The sequence below is a fragment of the Euprymna scolopes genome, chromosome 31 (genome assembly GCF_053919585.1).
Source record: "Euprymna scolopes isolate OS-2025 chromosome 31, ASM5391958v1, whole genome shotgun sequence".
Classification (NCBI taxonomy): Eukaryota; Metazoa; Mollusca; class Cephalopoda; order Sepiida; family Sepiolidae; genus Euprymna; species Euprymna scolopes.
This window is the reverse complement of record NC_136512.1, coordinates 44,003,257-44,023,076: the sequence shown is the minus strand read 5'-3', so window position 1 is coordinate 44,023,076 and position 19,820 is coordinate 44,003,257. Positions and strand designations below refer to the sequence as shown.

General features: G+C 35.6%; 1 protein-coding gene across 2 annotated transcripts in view; it reads left to right on the top strand.

The window, feature by feature from the left end:
- The window catches only part of LOC145255723 (uncharacterized), a 187,904-nt gene that overhangs the window by 91,430 nt on the left and 76,654 nt on the right, over window positions 1–19,820 (top strand). For both annotated transcript variants that reach the window (XM_080114324.1, XM_080114323.1), the window contains exons 14-17: window positions 3,941–4,051; window positions 12,893–12,964; window positions 14,615–14,750; window positions 17,265–17,396. In XM_080114324.1, the coding sequence (XP_079970450.1) occupies window positions 3,941–4,051; window positions 12,893–12,964; window positions 14,615–14,750; window positions 17,265–17,396 (451 nt within the window). The remainder of the gene's footprint in view (window positions 1–3,940; window positions 4,052–12,892; window positions 12,965–14,614; window positions 14,751–17,264; window positions 17,397–19,820) is intronic.

Sequence of the window (19,820 nt, the reverse complement as noted above, 5' to 3'; positions counted from 1 at the left end):
CAACAAGCAAGAGCAAGATAGCCAGCAACAAGTTAAACTGCAGACCAGCATAAACCAAAACCAAACCATATATATATATGATGATTGCAACGTCTTGTCAGACGAGAGCCACTCCCTCAGTCACTAAAAGTCCATGTGCCCGAATATGACTTTTTAGCCCTGCCAGCGACTTGCACACCCTCAAGCAGACATGACACTGAAAACGCTTGCTGATTTGTATGAGACTAACAGCAGCGGAACCTGTATTATCGTGGGCTTTCATGTGATTAACCAAACCTGCCTTCGACAACAGAGCCCGATCACACACCTTACAGATCCAGAGATCTCCATGGTTGGGCGGCAAGGTTTGGCATTTCCTACATGCTCTCTTAAGTTTCTCTCGGTCTATTTTGGCTGCTGCATAGTGTTCTGCACCCCTGTATATCAGTGTCCTCCACTGCTTGCGATCATACGCTAGGGACTCCCAACTGTCAACAGGAATATGAAAGCTCACCAGACTCTCCTTGATGCTATCACGAAAACGTTTTTTGGGCTTGTGCTGGGATCTTTTTCCAAGAAAGAGCTCACCATAGAACAATTGTTTTGGGAGACGATAGTCTTCAAACCGGATGAGATGACCCGCCCAATGCAACTGGTTCTTAATAACAATGGTAGCAATACTGGTTGTTTTGGCCTTTTTTAAGACATATGTATCAGAGACAAAGCTATACCACTTTAAACCAAGAATGTGTCTAAGGCAATGTTGATGGAACCTCTCGAGCAATTCTATATGTGACCGGTACAAGGTCCAAGTTTCAGATGCGTAGAGTAGGAATGATACTACATATGCTTGATATACTGAAATTTTAGTTGTCAGAGTCAGATCACCGTCAGACAAGACTCTATCTTGTAGCCTTCCAAAAGCATTAGATACCTTGCTGATTCTCTGTCTTATTTCCGCATTAAGAGTGCCATCATTTGATAAGGCACTCCCAAGGTAGACAAAATTTTTTACGACTTCAAGGCGCTTTCCACAGACGAAGATATCAGGTTCCACATACAGATCATTGGGAGCGGGAGTGTACATGACTTTAGTTTTCTTAATGCTAACTGTCAGTCCGAAGCAGGTACAAGCATTTGTAAAGAGATCCATCACTAGTTGCATATCTACTGGGGAGTGTGTTACCAGGTCAGCATCATCAGCATACAACAGTTCCCTAACAAGTCCATCAATAACAAGTGTTTTGGCTTGGAATCTTCTGAGGTTGAACACTTTTCCAGTCGTTCGGAATCTAATATAAACACCCATATCACAATCGTGGAAACCATACCAGAGCACAGTAGTCAAATAGAGCGAAAACAATGTTGGTGCAGCTATATCACCCTGCTTCACACCATTATCAATGGGGAATTCTTCCGAAAGCTGACCATTGAAGTTGACGTGACCTTTCATACTATGATGAAGTTGCTTGAACTTGTCTGTAAAAGCTGGTGTACAGCCAAATTTTTCCAGCACTTTCCAGAGAGCCTCACGGTTGACTGTGTCAAACGCCTTGGTTAAGTCCACAAACACCTGGCAAAGAGGCATACGCTGTTCAATACATTTTTCCGAGAGCTGTCTAGCAGAAAACACCATATCCACAGTTCCTCGCCCACCTCTAAAACCAGACTGCGATTCCGGAAGGATATTAGGACATACATACTTTTCCAATCGGTTTAGCAAGAGCCGTGCAAATACCTTTCCAACCGCACTCAGCAGCGAGATACCTCGATAATTTCCACAATCAGATCTTGTACCCTTTCCTTTGTACAACATAACCAAGATGGCATCTACCCAATCTTGGGCAACCGGGTCACCCTGCCATACTGACAGTATCAAAGAGTGGACCACACAATGTACATTGACACCACCATGTATCAGCAGCTCAACAGGGATGCCATCCAGCCCAGGGGCTTTGTTCGAGTTTATCTGTTTTATGCAGTCAACTGTGTCCACAAAAGTCGGTTCAACATCAAGTTCCGGACAAAAGGAACATTGAAGGATACTTTCTATTGCAGCAACATCAACATTGGATGGGTTATGAAAAAGATCATGAAAGTGTTCATGCCATCGATGCTTAATTTCATCTGAGGTTTTCAGCAAGGTTTTCCCGTCCTTCGCCAGAAGTGGTGTAGTTGAAGAGGATTTCGGACCATAAGCCTGATGAAGCAAAGTGTAGAATGTCTTGACATCTCTATGATCGTAGGCAGTCTGTATCTCCCTGGAGAGGTTAGACCACCATTTGTTTTTTATTTGGCGCACACAACACTGAACCTCCCTCCGAACAGAAGAAAAGTGGGCAGCGAGCGCTGGCTCGTTCAGAGGTGAAGAGTTGAGAAATTTCAAATAAGCTTTCCGCTTTCTATCAATTTGAGGCTTAATTTGATCGAAATTATCAGCAAACCAATCTCTATGTCTGGGAACCTTCAATTCAAGAACTTCAATACCTTTTTGGTATATTGTATCTCTTACTGTCTCCCAGTCACAATCTGAGAAATCCACCTGGTTGAAAGCAGATTTCAAGGAACTTCGTACGACTGGATCCTTCAATTTGGAAACATCAATACATTTAGGCACTTTGACACCATTGAAACGGCTTTTTTTGCGAACTGTAATTCTCAGTTTAGCTCTGACCATTAAATGATCAGTACCACAGTCAGCACCACGCATTACTCTAACTTTGCAAAAATTTCCAAAATCACCACGTCTACACAGTATGTAATCAAGCAAATGGCCATGTTTAGATTGGGGATGGAACCAGGTCTCCTTGTGTTTCTGGTGGGAAAAAGTGTTGGTGATAACAAGATTTAGTTCACTGCAGAGATGGAGAAGCAGCATACCATTTGAATTGACTCTACCAATGCCATATGGACCCAATGGAGACCAAGTCTCATTGTCTGATCCAACCCGTGCATTGAAGTCACCAAGAACCACCAAACTCTCAGCGCTTGGCAAACCGGTGATAACAGATCTAAGCATATGATAAAAGGACGTAATATCGTCTTCAGGCGAAGTAAGAGTCGGCGCATAGACAGAAAGAACATTCATATAACGACCAGCAGCAAGGGGCATTCTCAATGTCATTGCACGATCATTTATGCCTACTGGCTGTTCGATCTTGTCAATTAAGGAGTTCTTAACTGCAAAACCAACACCAGCCTCACGCCTCTCCTTTTCAGCTCTACCAGACCAGAAGATCGTGTAGCCCGACTCGTGCTCAACCAGTTGATCCTCACCTGCGAAACGTGTCTCAGAGAGTGCAGCAATGTCTATATTGTATCTTTGCAATTCCTTAGTCAAAATTGCAGTCTTCCGTTCTAGTCTTTTACCATTGTCAATAAGTGTTCTCACATTCCAGCAACAGAGCTGGAGTGGGTGTCGTTTAGCATAATATCTTCTGTTCCTGTTTATATGGACAGCCATCGCCAATAGGACTTTTTTTTTTTTTTGACAAATGTCTGAGGAAGTATCTGTACAAAGATGTTATTCCAGAGATTTAGCTTTGTACGACAGCTAGTCTCTCTCTCGGTTCAAAATGTTGATATCCAGCAACAAGCAGGAGCAAGATAGCCAGCAACAAATCAAACTGCAGACCTGCTTAATGCGGGTACTGGTCTTCCGCTTTGTTTTTTTTAGATCAGAGATTTGCTTCTCCTAGAGAGGCTTCCTTCACCATGGCTTTCTGGAGCCCTCTCCACTCCAGATAAAACAAAACCCACGCAAGCAACATGTTTTTTTTTTTTATACATGTTATATATATATACATACATACATACATACATACATACATACATACATACATACATAGTGTGTGTGTATGGCTTCAACATATTTTCCAAATAGTATGAAATAAAAACAAATCAAAACTGAAAATAAAGACAATGAAAAGAGAAATTATTTTTTATTTTTATTCTGTTTCAGATTGGATTCGGTTCAGCAGACGATGTTCCAATATGAAACTGAATTGTTTGATTCTGCAGAAGCGGAGAGGAATGTGCAGGAGACGTCTGACCTATTAGAAGATACAATCGAGTAAGTTATTCAGAAGATATAAAATCAAACTTCGATTAAATAAGGTGTTCAAATAAACATCCTAGTATGAGTTGGAACTGGAAATAAATAAAGTCATTAAATATAAACTCATATCTAATGACTTCTTACGGCCATCAGACATGGATTGAAGGTTGGATCAAATAAGGTTTGTTTCCAGTCTGGAGTCTAATGTCTAGCTTGTATCAACCGTTGGATGGAAAAAGATCATTAATTATGAAATGAAACTTGAATGAAAACATTTGAATGTTAGGTTCACATCAATTGTTTTCATACTTTTGAAATATGTGAAAGTTTGACATTAATTTGGAAAACCTTAACATGTTCAAATTAAAAGAAGGCATTTTTCCAAACAAAATATTTGATATAAAATTGGAAACAAAATACAGATAATTTCAGAAGAAATCCATAGCAAAAGTCAATTGTTTCAAAGCCAATTTATTTATGAACCCATATTATACACAAAACTTTATCTTCCTTTATGTAAAAGTGGAAACAATGAAAGAAAAATAAATTGAAAACTCCTCCTTAGAAATTCATGGAAATATTTTCAGTAGGATATAGACAAATTATTGCCATATTTTAGTTTTAAAATATATTTAAACAACCTTTTTACCGTCAAAATTTGCATGCTTAATCATTGTTATAATCTGACAAGTTGTAACCTTAATGTTTTTTAAAGTTGCACTTATTATTCTTATTATTAGAAATGTTCGGTAGTTAATGGGAGTTAATTACCATTTTTGCTTTTCAATTATTAAACATTTATTGAATCAAGGGGAGATAACTATCAATGCCTGAGTAATAAATTATTTCCATTGTGTTGTATAAATAAATCATAGAAATAAAATCTTTTTTTCATTTTTCTTAAAAAAACATTTTTTTAGGTTTATCTATTGGAAAGTAAAATTATATGTAATGCGAATTTTATAATATTTAAAAAAAAACATTTTACCAAAGAAATAATTATTTTATGATAATAAAACCTACTTATGCCATATGAATAAGTATATGTGCTAAATACTTTTATACTAATTTATGATTTTGTTAAATTTTTTTTTATTTCAGTCAGAATTGGCCTTAATTTAACTTAATCTTTTCATATTTATATTTGCAACTAGCAGAACCGTGTACCCACTGAAAGCAAATTCAACTACGGTTGTCAGCCCTGGAAAATAGAAGGCACTGGCATCTGTGACCCAAATGAAATCAACTGGCTTCAACAGTCGGGCATAGTCTGGCAGTGGCAGCTAGTAGAAGCCACTGGCTGTCATTGTCAGCATTAGGGGGTGGGGGTTACTGGCGATTAGTGTTTGTTTGAAGAGATTACTTGCGAGTACTGGCAGATACTGGTTTGCAACTGGTAGTCACTGGCGGCCATGATCAGTGTCGGCCTCTGTTTGACTGCTCTGAACTGAAATCATGTTTTCAACTTTCGGGCATTGTTGATCACTGGCATCCACTGGCTGCCTGTAGCGGGCGATGATGGTCATTGACGGTTAGTGAGTTGTATGAAATTGTTAATTAAAAATGCAGAGTAGAATTAAATCATGCATTGTGCAATTGAAAACTTTTTGCGTGACAACTTGTAGATTTTTATGTGAAAAATTTGAATGAAAAATAGGAAATTCAGAATAAGAAATATTTAGTCATCTTAATCGACTTCTCTCCTTTGTACTCGGTTCCAAAATGGACTATGCCTACATAATTTGAACCAGAAAATTCTTCATGACTTTAAATGTAAACAAATTGGTATCGGTGTATGAAACTATTAAGTGAAAATGCATAGTAGGATTAAAATCAGTGCGTGTGTAATTAAAAGTTTTTGCGTGACTAATTATAGATGTAGATGTGGGGAAAAAATTGAAATAGATGTAAGCAAGTATGAATAAGAAATGTTTGTTTGTCTAAACCAATCTTAATCGACACTGCTAATCTTAACGAAAGTAGATCTTGTTAAGTACAAAATCTGTACTGTGTATCTAAACGGAGCATAAGTCGAACCTGGAAATTCTTAATTACTGCAACGAATTGGTAATGTTTTGTAAAAGTTTGAGGTGAAAATGCACAGTAGGATTAGATTATGCAGTGTGTAAATAAAAGATTTTGCATGACTAATTATAGATGTTGATGTGGGAAAATAAAAAACGAAATATAAAAAATGAGAATAAGAATTGCTTTGGTTAAACAAATGGAAGTTGACTCTGCAAAATTTATTTTTGCGTTTGTTTAGCTTAATGAAAGTAGATATGGTAGATATATAAATTATATAAAATGTTATGAAAATCTTCAGATTTATGTATGCAAAACATAAATAGCATTCCCAACAAAATACAGAATTAGCAGGAGCAGCAATAGTGACAGCATTGGAAACGAGCCTTGTTCGTTGACATAAACCAATCGGGCATATTTATACAATGGTGTCAAAGACTATTTTTTCTGTGTCCACGTTATCAGTTATAAGTCACAATTCATTTTATTAAGAAAAGTAGCAGAAGGAACTATTCAACTTAAAATCAATCAAGTCTAAAGTGTGAATATCACAGTTTAGAGCTCTCCCAGGACGTGTATTGGCATGAATAATTAATTCAAGAGACACTGTGGAAGTATAATTTTTACTCGAATATATTCACAAATTTATCAGCATTAATCCGAAACAGACAAGCGAATAGGCTCCCTCAACAGATAACTTCTTACCGTGAGTCAAGACACAAGAACTAACACAACTTGAGATTAAAACCAGCTTCTAAGGTTTTAATGTCTTAAACTCTGCACAAAGTACAAATTCAACCTAATACTGACAGCAGCAGCACTGCAAACGGAGGAAGTAGTTGATACTTCACAGGCGTACCATGTGCAAGAGATCGTGTTATCAACACCAATCGTGGATTATACTAGTTCTTCCTTGGACACAGAGAGATTCTACGTAGAGTATCCTCCAACCAAGGCACGCACTTCACAGGCGAAGTCTACTGTCAATTTTACAACCAGATATCTGTTACACAGGAACTCCACTGCTCTTGGCATCTGCAAAGCTCAGGAAACATCAAGAAACAACACTGAACAATGAAAAATGCCTTTTCCATATTATGCGAGGACAGAAATTGTGAGTGTTCTCAAATCCATTGTTTCGTCCATTAATGTCACAACAAACAAGACCACTGGTGTCTTCCTGTAGTATACAATCATCAGCCGTCATGCCAATATTGGTCTACCGACACTTTACAGAAAGGAAGTCAAGAGCAATGATCCAGGAACTTATGGCATGCCAATCAATACCCTGCTAAGACAGGTTCGCCACCACATCACCCGGGCCAATGACAAAGCTGACTACAAAATAGAGAACAACGCAACTCAGTTCACCTACAAGAACCCGCTTACAGTAGAGGACAAAGTTCTACTCCATCGGTTACAATTAACTATGGCCCAATCATCCCACCTACCCTGGGTAGGAGACTTCATAATCACTAAGACAAACAACATGATGTCGTGCAAAGTTAGAATGACCTCACAACCTGGATCTACTGCGCATATATATGATGTCTGACTCCATATCCAGCATACCTATCTATCACAGATCTTCCACCTCAACCATATGACAACTACGAACAACAGTCTTTGAACAAACCTGCAAACATAACTGATGAGAATCATGCACCATCTTCACAAGTTGACAAAACCAGAAAAATCCCAGTGAGAATCCCACATGCTTCAGGGATTTTACACATAGTAAGAAAAAATTATGCAGTGTGTGAATAGAATCTTTTGCACAAGTAATCATAAGAATAGATATTCAAAAAAAAAAAAAAAAAAGGCAAAAAAGCAGTAGGAAAGTTACAATAAGAATTTATCTAAGTCAATGCAGCTAAGTTGAGGTATCTAATCTAAGTCAATACAGCTAAGTTAAGGTATCCTTTGAGGCAGGTTAACAAAAGTATATCTTGTCAAAAATCTGTAGAATCACATGTCTGCTTTGTTCTTTGTACAACGTGTACAAAACATGAACCCGAAAAGTATTCATGACTGTCAATGTAAACAATTGGTTAAAGTCATTAAATCGTAGCATGAGTTTATTGTGAGAAAAAAAAATTATGTGTAGGCATTAAAATTTTTTGTTGTTGTTGTTACATATTATATGAGGAATCTTTTTCAGTTAAAAGATATTGAGAAGTATCGACACCTCTTCACATTCATTCAGTGGAGGACTGGTTAGTGCTTTATCACCTTAGTCTTTCAATTCTCCTTGATCCTTGGGGATGAGGTTAACTTACAATTATACATTTAGGGTGGGGTTAATTTACAATTATATAGTTTCAATTTTCTTCATTCCATGTTTGTGCAGTTTTTATATGTCCAGCTAGCATCTGTACCTCATATATATTAGTCTCCACATTCAAGGGTTTTCCTTAATAGTTCAGCCATTTTCATTATTGTTATGTGCTGTATCTTCTTAGCCATTCCTCTGATTCCAATCTCTCCCATTCTTTTTTCAAAGTTTTTTGGGATTGTTCATAGTGCTCCTACTATTATTGGTATTATCTTGACTTTCTTCATCTTCCATATCCTTTTCAGCTCTTTGGCCAGTTCCATGTATTTGCTCTGCTTGTCCATCTCTTTGATATTCACTCTGTGGCCTGCTGGAATGACAAAATCTATGATCTGGTAGGACTTTTCCTTCTTGCTAACTATTATGAAATCTGGTTTTCTTGCTTGGATGGGTTTATCTGTTTGGACGCCCATGTCTGATAGGATTTTGTGATTTTCATTTTCAAGTATTGCTGCCGATTTTTGCTTGTCTGGTTGTTCAAGATGCAGTTGCCTGCATAATTCACGGTGTACAACCTTCCTCACTTGATTGTGTCTATTATTGTACTCTTTTTGAACTAGTTTACTACATTTGCTTATTATGTGTCCATTTTCTTGTGTTTTGTTGATCTTTGTTTTGATGTGGTTGGTTCTAATCACGTTATCTTGTACGACTGAAATTCAATTTCTTTGTTTTGGTTTCATTTTATTGCTATGTCCAATTATTTTCAATAGTCTCATCTTTTGTCATCCTTATGAATCATCCATGTAGCTGTTTCTCTTCCCATTTTTCTTTTCTCGTCTTATCGTTTGCTTCTCTGTTTCCTGTCTTGTTCATTTGTTCAGTGTCACTTGCTGTGGTAATTATCCTTTCGGTGGTCTGTATTATATATCTTTCTAATTCTTTTTTTGTGTCATTTACACAGCCTTCTATATAAACCAATCCTCTTTTTTCATCTTTCTTTTTCACGTAGAGTTGGTTAGCGTAATCCTTTGGGTATAGTGCATTGTGCATGGTCATAAGTTTCCTGGTCTTCTGGTTGAGATGCTTCAATTCTTTTTTGATCCACCCTATAAACGGTCCAGAGTATCTTACTAGTGACAATGCCCGTGTATTTATACCTTTTATTAGGTTTCTGCTGTATAGTTTTATTTCTAGGAGTTTTCTTGTTCTTCTGAAGTATTCCTTCCCAATTTTCTCTTTCATTTATATTGCTTTGATGGTGTGTTTTCAGAACTCATAAATATTTGTTGGTGTTATGTTCACCTGTGCCCTCATCTCCTCTTGGTTGGGTTAAGGGTTTCATACCTCTGTTGCCTTCAGTTTTCCTCTTCTCATTATAGCAGTGTGCACTTTTCCATACCAAATTCCATCGGATATCTTGGCTGAAGATTCTAATTGTGTTGATAAGTATCTCTAATCTGGACAGAAATCAGAAGCTCACAGTATTAATGCTGGAGTCCCTTGGGTTTCCATCCTGGGCCCAACTCTCTTCCTGATTTACATTAATGATCTTCCAAATCACATCCTTACATCCTTTGTAGATGTTTATGCTGATGACACTACTATATATGGTAGCACATCTAAGATCGTAAGCGACCAAGTTCTCTCCGATTCTCTCTCCTCTGATCTTGAGCACATGGTACAATGGGGAAAGAGGTGGCTGGTTACTTTTAATGCATCTAAAACCAAACTTCTATCTTTACATCATCAACGTTCTGATCCCCATCTGGCATCAATTGAAATGAATGGCTCTCGTCTTGGGGAGGACTCATGTTTTGATAAACTTCTGGGCTTGACCTTTACTCCTGATCTGAAATGGAACACGTACATTAAATCTGTTGCCAAGGCCGCTAGAAAAATGGTAGGATCCTTCTATCGATCCAGTAGATATCTTACTGCTGACGCAATTCTCTATCTATATAAGAGCCAGGTACGTCCAAGGATGGAGTACTGTTGCCACATTTAGGCTGCTAGAAAGGACTTGTCCTTCCTTGATAGAGTTCAAAATAGACTTCGTAGCCTCGTAGGAGATGTCCTTTTCTCTTCTCTGCAACCTCTATCTCACAGAAGAGATGTTGCGAGTTTGTCCCTGCTTTATCGTTATTTTCATGGCAAGTTCTCGACTGAGCTTTAATCTATGGTCTCCCTCGCCAAACTTTCACAAGAAACACTTGTCTAGCTGAAAACACTATGAAATTCCCCCACTCCTTATCTATGCCTAAACCTAAACATAGATTCCATGAAAAAAGCTTCTTTCTTAGAACTGCACACCTGTGGAACTGTCTTCTGTTCTCCTGCTTCCCAACTGATTACAATATGGTTGTCTTCAAGTCCAACGTAAACAAGCTCTTGATGAGCTGTTCCACTTAGTTAACAAATTTACCTAATTTCTATTACTAACAATTACTATATTGTTCAATTGAATACTGTACACTCTTAATCCTTGTCCTTGAGTGGTCTCTGGGCCTTGATAAGTGGTGATGCCTATGTAAAAAAAAAAAAGTATCTCTAGGTCCTTTTTGATTCTTGCAAAAAGTTTCATGTGCATTAGGGGGTTCATTCTTTCATCTGTATTAGTGAAGTTGTATCCAACTTGGCACTTTCTTAGTAGGGGCATCGTTTCCATAAGGAACAGTAACGGTGATAGGGAATCTCCTTGGAAGATACCACTTTGTATTTTAATCTTTGTTATGCATTGTCCATCAGCTGTCAGTTCTAGTCTCCATGTTCTCATTGAATTTTCAAATTGATAATCTTGTCTAGTATATTGTCCATTCTCAGGCATTGCGCTTGTGGGATCGTGTCGTATGCTTTCTTTTAGTCGATCCATACCACGGCTATCTTCTTTTTTCTGCTTTTTACTTCCTTCAGGATCTTTTGGTCTATATATAGTAGATTATGTGTTCCTCTTTTTCCAGTTTTGGTCTATATACGAGGGGCGTGCAATAAGTAATGCCCCTGACCCACTTCCAGTTGTCTGATCTAACTAAAATTTCGCATGTGCAATGATTTATATCTCTACGGGTTATGTGGCAAATTACAGCTCTGGACTAATTGTGGTTTCTGTTTTGCAGGTGTTTGAACTGAGTCAGGTGTGAAATGGAGCCTGTTGAATGTCGAGCAGTGATCCGGTTTTTGTATTTGAAAGGACGCACACCACAGGAGACTTTTGATGAAATGAAAGAAACTTATGGTGATAATGCCCCATCATATGACCTTGTAAAACATTGGCATCGTGAATTCAAACATGGCCGGAAGTCTGTGGAAACAGCTCCCAGACCTGGTTGGCCCCCCTTCTGCTATTGATGAGGCATCTGTCCGTCGAGTTGAGGCTGCCATTTTGGAAGATCGGCACATTACTATTCGCCAAATAGCCCAAAATGTCAAGATTAGTACAGGGTCTGTGGAAACTATCATTCATGACCATTTGCATATGCATAAGGTGTCTGCCATATGGATTCCCAGGTTGCTCACCCAATTCCAGAAGCGAGAACGCGTTGAGTGCTCAAGGATGAATTTGGAGATGTGCCAAGAAAATGAGTCAAAGTTTTTCAAAAGACTAATTACACAGGATAAAACCTGGGTCCATCACTATGATCCAGAGACCAAAGCCCAGTCAATGCAGTGGAAGCACTTGGACTCACCACCTCCAAAGAAGGCAAGGGTGCAGCCCACCACTGGCAAGGTCATGCTCACAGTCTTTTGGGACCAGGATGGAGTAGTGATGACTCATTTCCTGGCAAAGGATACCACAATTACAGGAGCCTATTATGCTTCACTTTTGAGGAAATTAAGGGAAGCTATCAAAATCAAGAGGAGGGACAAGATCAGCAAAGGTACCCTCCTCCTGCAGGACAACGCTCCAGTCCACAACTCGCATGTCACCAGATCAGAAGCACAGGCGTGTGGTTATGAAATCCTACCCCATCCTCCCTACTCTCCTGACCTTGCACCCTCTGACTTTCACTACTTCCCAGCCATGAAGTTGTTTTTGAAAGGAAAGCGTTTTCCAGATGTGGCAGCCTTGATTTCTGAAGTCACGTCATGATTGGAGGACCAACCTGAGGTGTTCTACAAAAACGATCTCCAGATCTGCATCAAACGATGGGAGAAATGCATAACTCTGGGTTGTTCCTATGTAGAGAAAGACTAATAACTGTGCCAAGTTTCATTTCTCTACTACTAGGGAAGTGGGTCAGGGGCATTACTTATTGCACGCCCCTCGTATAGTAGATTATGTGTTCCTCTTTTTCCAGTCTGGCAGTTTTCCAGTTTGGCATCCTTTCACTTTCTTATGAAGTAGTTCACGATTATTAAGGCAGTGGTAAATAAGTTGTGATGTGGGATAAGTAAGCATGTTATGGATCTGTAGTTGATTTAACAACACATCTATAGGCTGTATAATTTTGATGCAGTTGTTGTTTTGACTTTTATTTATTTGCTTGTTTTTATATAAATACATCTAATTTGCTTTTGAATGAAATAATTGTTAAATAATTTGATTTTCTTTCCAGAAACCAAATTGAGAAAATGAAGAACCTTATTGATACTCTCATTGACATGTTGAATTTGAAAAAAACAGCACGGTAAGTTGACAGCTAATCTTTTTCAGTAGATTGCATTTATTCTGGCCTTTTCTGTCTTCAAATAGGTGATAGCAAAATCAATGATGGACTCCAAAATCTAGAATTATTCAAGAATAGAACAGTAATTAACAATGGCTAAAAACTTTTGTGCTAGCAGAGATTTATGAGCCATAAAATGAATCATTTTATACAAACAATTTGACAGTAATCACCCATATTAAGTTAAATTGAAGTTCTAAGCTCTAAAATAGTTGCCAAATGATTAGCATTGTTTGTGTTCCCACACGGTTGTAGAAGATGACAGTTGTAGCAAACAAACAAACTACAACCGTGTGGGAACACAAACAATGCTTATGAAAGAAAACTCATCTCAAGTCATCTGTAATATGACAATCGAAATAAACAACCAAAACTATGAAAGTCATTAAAAACAATATCACTGTACAATTGGAGCACGTTCAGTGATTGGCAACAAGCTACAAAGAGTGACTCCAAAGATTGAATCTGTTCTCACTTAAGCAGCAGAGAATACTGTAAGAAGATTTGATTCTGGCATACAACATCAACAGGAATTTAAACTTACTTTTTGAGGAGATTTTCACTCCAACATTAAGTTCAAGTCTTCACAGGCACCTGCAAAAGATGTAGCACCATTGCTTTTGTCTAAACAGAAGAAATGCTGTTTCTATTCCCTGAAATAACTTGCAGAGGAAGTCATTACAATCGCTACCATGTCTAAGTTTAAAGCAGCCTTAAATGAATAACAAAACTGTATGTGGATGCAGATATTTCCCTACCTGTTTCTTTACATGATTTGTGCACTTTGCTATTTTTGGCCCCAAAAGTTTCATTTGATCTTGTCTTCTCCAAACACAACCTCTCATTGTTGGTGGTGGAGACACAACAGTGTTGCACCAGAAAAAAAAAGATGACACATCTATTTATACAAAATTAATTCATTTTATTCAACAACTTCATCTGAGGAGAAATTAAGTATACATGTTTATTTTTGTATATGTAAATAAATCAGTATGGAGATATATGCATGTGTATTAGTGTGCCATTGTTTTGTTGATTAGAGAGTCTGTTGGTATATGATTTTGTGTACATGTGCGATCATTGCAGTGTTTGCTTCACCAGTTTATGGGGTTTGTTAGTGTGAAAATTTATATACTAACTTCCATGCAAGAATATTTGGTTAACAGTGTATAAACTTGTGCTGTTTAGCAGTTCATGAAAGCCTTTTTTTTTTGTCAAGTGCTGGAATTAGCTTTTAAGGATATGGCTATGGGCATTGTTTGATGACGAAAAATACTGAAAAAAAGAGAGTTAACTCAACAGTATGAATATTATTGAGAGCCTTTCGAAGAACAAAAAGGGCACCTGACTAGATGAAATATATCATATGCAGGTAGATATTTTAATACGGGCTTATGCAGGTAGATATGCAGGTAGATATGCGGGTAGATTTTAGAATATATAAAAATATTTTAAATACATCTACAATCTTTTTGTTGGTTGAGTTTTTATCGCTTAATATGCTTATTAATCACGGATATTCTTTCTTGTTTCACAATCTTCAGATTTACGAAAACAACAAAAATATTTGATTTATACTTGAATTTTTTTTTCTCTCGTTAATTTTGCTAGAATTGAAATTGAAGAACTTGAGGAAGCGATTCTAAAACAACTTGAGGAATTCAAAGAGGAGCGAGATATTTTTGAGACCGACACAATGAAATTAATAAAAAAAATGGAAACCGCCTATGCAAAAACAAAAGAAGATGTATGTTTCCATTCTGTTTCACATTTTTCAATTTTTATTTCTGCTTTCTGGCAAATGTGAATAAATGTAAAATCATGCTGATCGTAAACAGAAAACAAAACAATAGCCATTGCATCATCATTTTTAAAGCATTATGTAGGAAAGAGAGCTTGAATCGTATCCATTTCAGGATGCTAGTCTATCGCCAGTTATACGCTCCTCCTCAACAAGGCTGGTACCCATTCATAAACCCGGGTGAAACGATTTTTTATATTGCCTTGTACGTCCAAATTATGTGAATGGCTTTTTTTGTTGTTGGTGATAGTTGATCTCTTGATAGTTTTTCTGATCTCACTGCTGTATCACTGTGCATGGAACAACACAACGTAGTTCCTTTATTGCATGTGTGTGAATAGGCAAATTGTAATATTTTGTGTTTACACGTTCTGGTAAACGTGGGCGTTGAAACGATGATTGCTATGAAAATGTCTCTACCGAAGATTTGTTCCGACTATATGTAGCGGTCGCTACAAAGTCAATGTTTGTTTGTGTCTTATAGAAATCATTATTAATAGTTAAAACATTCAAACCAGTTTCAATAAACGTTAAATTTTTCACAGAATCTAAAAACACTGTCAAAATTTTCTTTTGATTCCATCTTGAGTCACTAGCTTAAATCCATAAAAACTGAAATATAGTAGAAAGTAAAGAAACAGAATAATTTTTAAAAATATATTTATTTCATAAAATAAAGATAAACAAAGAATATCTTAAAGAATGTATCAAAAAAGGTTTAAATATTTAAAAAAATATTTTTACTGATATTTTTTTTTAAATTTAAAATAATTAAAGAAGAAATTATTTTTAATTTGTTAAAACCATTTGTCATTTTAAAGCTGTCTGTAAGAACAAGTTTTTTATAAAAAAAAATACCACCGTACTGACATTTTTTATTACTTGACCTCATATCATAAATCATATCATAATTTTTCTTTAAAAGCAAAAAGTGTAATTTGAATTATTTCCGACAAATAATGTATCTAAGTGATTAATGCTGCTAGTTAATCTATAAATATTTAAAGATATATTAAAAACTTGAAGAAGCATAAACACAACGTTTATCAAAACAACTGAATTTAACATTAAAAGAGTTTGTAGCAATTACATGATTCGAATTTACTTTTGTATTTACATGCAATCTCTTGCGTAGTGATTAGTATGTGTGCTTTGGTCAGCTGCTCGTGTAGAAATACATTAGACGATTCGAACACTTCTGCACGTCTGTCTTTTCCCGTTTCCACACAGCTCCATTTGCTGCACAAATATAAACAGTTCCTGTCGAGATGCAAACGTAACAAGACGTCTCTCATCGTAGCTTAGAGAGGAAGCGAGCCCAAAAACCCGAAACCAAAAGATGTGGACTCAGTTACATGCCAAACGAATCAACTCAGTCTTACATTCTTGTGTTCCTATCTTGATGAAACTGTTCACAATATTTAATTGTAGAGAAAATGTTGGTATTTTTTTATGGAACTCTGGTGATTCTCCCTTCGTTTCAAGCAAACTGAGTCAGATGAATGCAGACGCTATTACAAAATGTTTATCTCCAACAAGTGTCTCGACTTCACTAACGCTTTTGATGTGCAAATAAAACAAACCACATATCTTTTGACTGACTATGTGCCATCCATTAATTGACAGTGAAGAAGCAGTTTAAAAATTGAATATGAAATTGGAGTTTTTATTTAAAAAAATCAGATTTAATTTTAGCCAATGTTGATATAACGTTTGTTATGATGTTCACGACGTGATGCAGGCTGCCAACATTGTGATCATCACTGACATGGATGCTGCTAAAATGTCACAGTTAACAACATAGTCCCAATCTCAGTATCATCTCGACTTTCATTTAAGATTCCTATCTTATTATTTGTTTGCAAACACAGCATATTGCCTTTTTACCTCTATCAAGGAGTTAACGTTTTGGTTGAGTTCGTTTATTTGTAATCATGTTTATTTGTTTATGTACAGCCTAGTATTACCAAACTTGGGCAAAATATTCGTCATGGTCTAACTTAGAACTAATGTAATTTTTAAAGATCAAAATCAAGGTCATGAAAAAGTGACACTTTTGGCGATAGATTTGGTTATGTCAATTGTAGCAACTCGCTACTTGATCCATATTGTAGCCACTAAAGTCCCGCATCTTATATGATCTTATATGATATTGGAAAGTTCAATCAATGTAGACGTTTTGACAGAATTTTAACTTTCAATTTTTCAAAAGTTGATGCATGAATCTGGTGCTCTGTAGTAACAGTAACCACCAGTTTCACCAAATAATTCAGACAAACAGTTTTTGAGTTATCAACATTTCCATTGCATAACTTTGGGAATACTTCATACGGTATGGAGAAGTAAGCCCTAGAAATAAGACTTGAGCAAATCCTTATGTTAGATGAAGGTATGCAATTTTACGACTGGTTTATGTTCTTGCGTGTATTAAGATTATATTTTTTATTTTTTATTTTACAGATAAAACAAATGCAAGAGTCAGTCAAAAGTATTGTCTCTGAGATTCAAGCAAAAATAATAGAGTTCCAGGAAATCGAAAATCATTATGAAGAAGAATGCCGAAAAAACGAATTTTTGATCAAAACTGTCGAAGTATACCACTGAATCCATTTCTTGTTTTCTGTTATATTTTTCAATCGACTTTAATAATAATAATAATAATAATAATAATAATAATAATAATAATAATAATAATAATAACAACAACAACAACTAGCGGGACATGTGGAAATTCCACAGCAGCATTTTTCATATGCAATATATTGTTGCTGGGCATAATGTGAGCGTTCTATTCAGCATGAATGAAGGCACAATCATATTATTCTAGTTTTTTATTAAAACTGTATCGCCCCCTTACTAAAATAATAACTGATATATTTCCTGGGCTGATTATTTCATTACAAACACAATACAATTAACTCACATTTTATCATTTTTCATAATTATTGAATATGTTATTATGTTCGACAATAATTTTGCATAATTTCAACCCACATTATCGCCTCTCCCTTTACTAAAATATTAAATTTGATATATCGGCTGATTATTTTATTAAAAAAAAACACAACTATTAATTAACTCACATTTCAGCATTTTTAATAATTCTTGGATATAGTACTAATTTTGACAATAATTTTCCATCATTTAAACTCACCATATCGAAATAATAACTTTGGTATATTTTATAGGCTGATTATTTCATTACAAACACACACATCAATCAACTCATATTTCATAATTTTTCGTAATTCTTGGATATGTTACTAATTTCGATGATATTTTTTTATAATTAAACCAACGTTGTCGCCAAACCTTACTAAAATAGTAACTTTGATACATTTGCTGGGCTGATTATTTCATTACAAACACACTAATCAATTAACCTCCATTTTATCATTTTTCATAATTCTTGGGTACGTTACTAATTTCGACAATCATTTTCCATAATTTATACCCACATTATCGCCCACTCTTCATAAAATTATAGCTTTGAAATATTGTCTGGGCTTATTATTTTATTACAAACACATTTAATCACATTTAATCATTTTATTACAAACACATGACATTTAATCATTTTATTACAAACACATGAAATCACATTTAATCATTTTTCATAATTTTAACCCACATTTTCGCCCTTCCCTCTTTACTAAATAATAACTTTGATATATTTCTAGGCTGATTATTTCCTTACAAACACACCGATCAATTAAGTAATATTTCATCATTTTTTCGTGATTCTTGGATATGTTACTAATTTGGACAATATTTTTTCATAATTTAAGCCCTCTTTATCTTCTTCCCCTTTACTTATATAATAATTTTGATATATTGTTTAGGCTGATTATTTTATTATAAACACACCAATCAATTAAATCACATTTCGTCATTTTTCGTAATTATTGGATATCTTACTAATTTCGACAATATTTTTTTATTATTTAAACCATCCTCGTCTCCCTCTCTTACTAAAAAATTACTTTGATATATTTTCTGGGTTGATTATTTCATAAAAAACATAACTATCAATTCACTCACACTTCATCATTTTAATTAATTCTTTGACATGTTACTCATTTCGACAATTATTTTTAATATTTTTAACCATATTATCAACCACCCATTACAAACATAATAACTTTGATATATTATCTGGGAGGATTATTTCATTTCAAACACACTAATCAATTAACTCACATTTCGCCATTTTTCATAATTCTTGGATATGTTACCAATGTCGACAATCACTTTTCATCACTTTAACCCATATCATCGCCCCACTTACTAAAATAATAACTTTGATATATTGTCTGGTCTGATTATTTCATTGCAAACACACTAATGCATTAAATAACATCATTTTTCATAATTCTTGGATATGTTACTAATTTCAACAATTATTTTTCATAATTTAAACCATCCTTATCGCCCTCTCTTACTAACATAATTACTTTGATATATTTCCTGGCCTGATTATTTTATTATAAACACACAATCGATTAACTCAAATTTAATCTTTATTCATAATCCTGGATATGTTACTAATTTCGACAATAATTTTTATAATTAAAACCCCACATAATGCCTCTCCCGCCTACTTATATAATATATTTGATATCTTATCTGGGATTATTATATCATTACAAACACACCAATCAAGTAACTAACATTTCATCATTTTTCATAATTCTTGGATATGCTACTAATGTCGACAATAATTTTCATAACTTTCACCTCCTATGTCGGTCCTCTTTACTTAAACAATAACTTCGATATATTGCCTGGGCTGATTATTTCATTACAAACAAATCAATAAATTCTAGGTATTCTCATAGTATATATGTTTCACCTATCTTATCCAATCCCAGGTGACGCCGCATATTCTGCTAATATATATCGTTCACCTATCTCATTTGATCCCGGGTGACGCTGGGTATTTTGTTACTATGTTTTCCATCTATCTCATTCAATACAGGGCGACGCTTTCTGATAGTATAGATTTGCACATCTCAT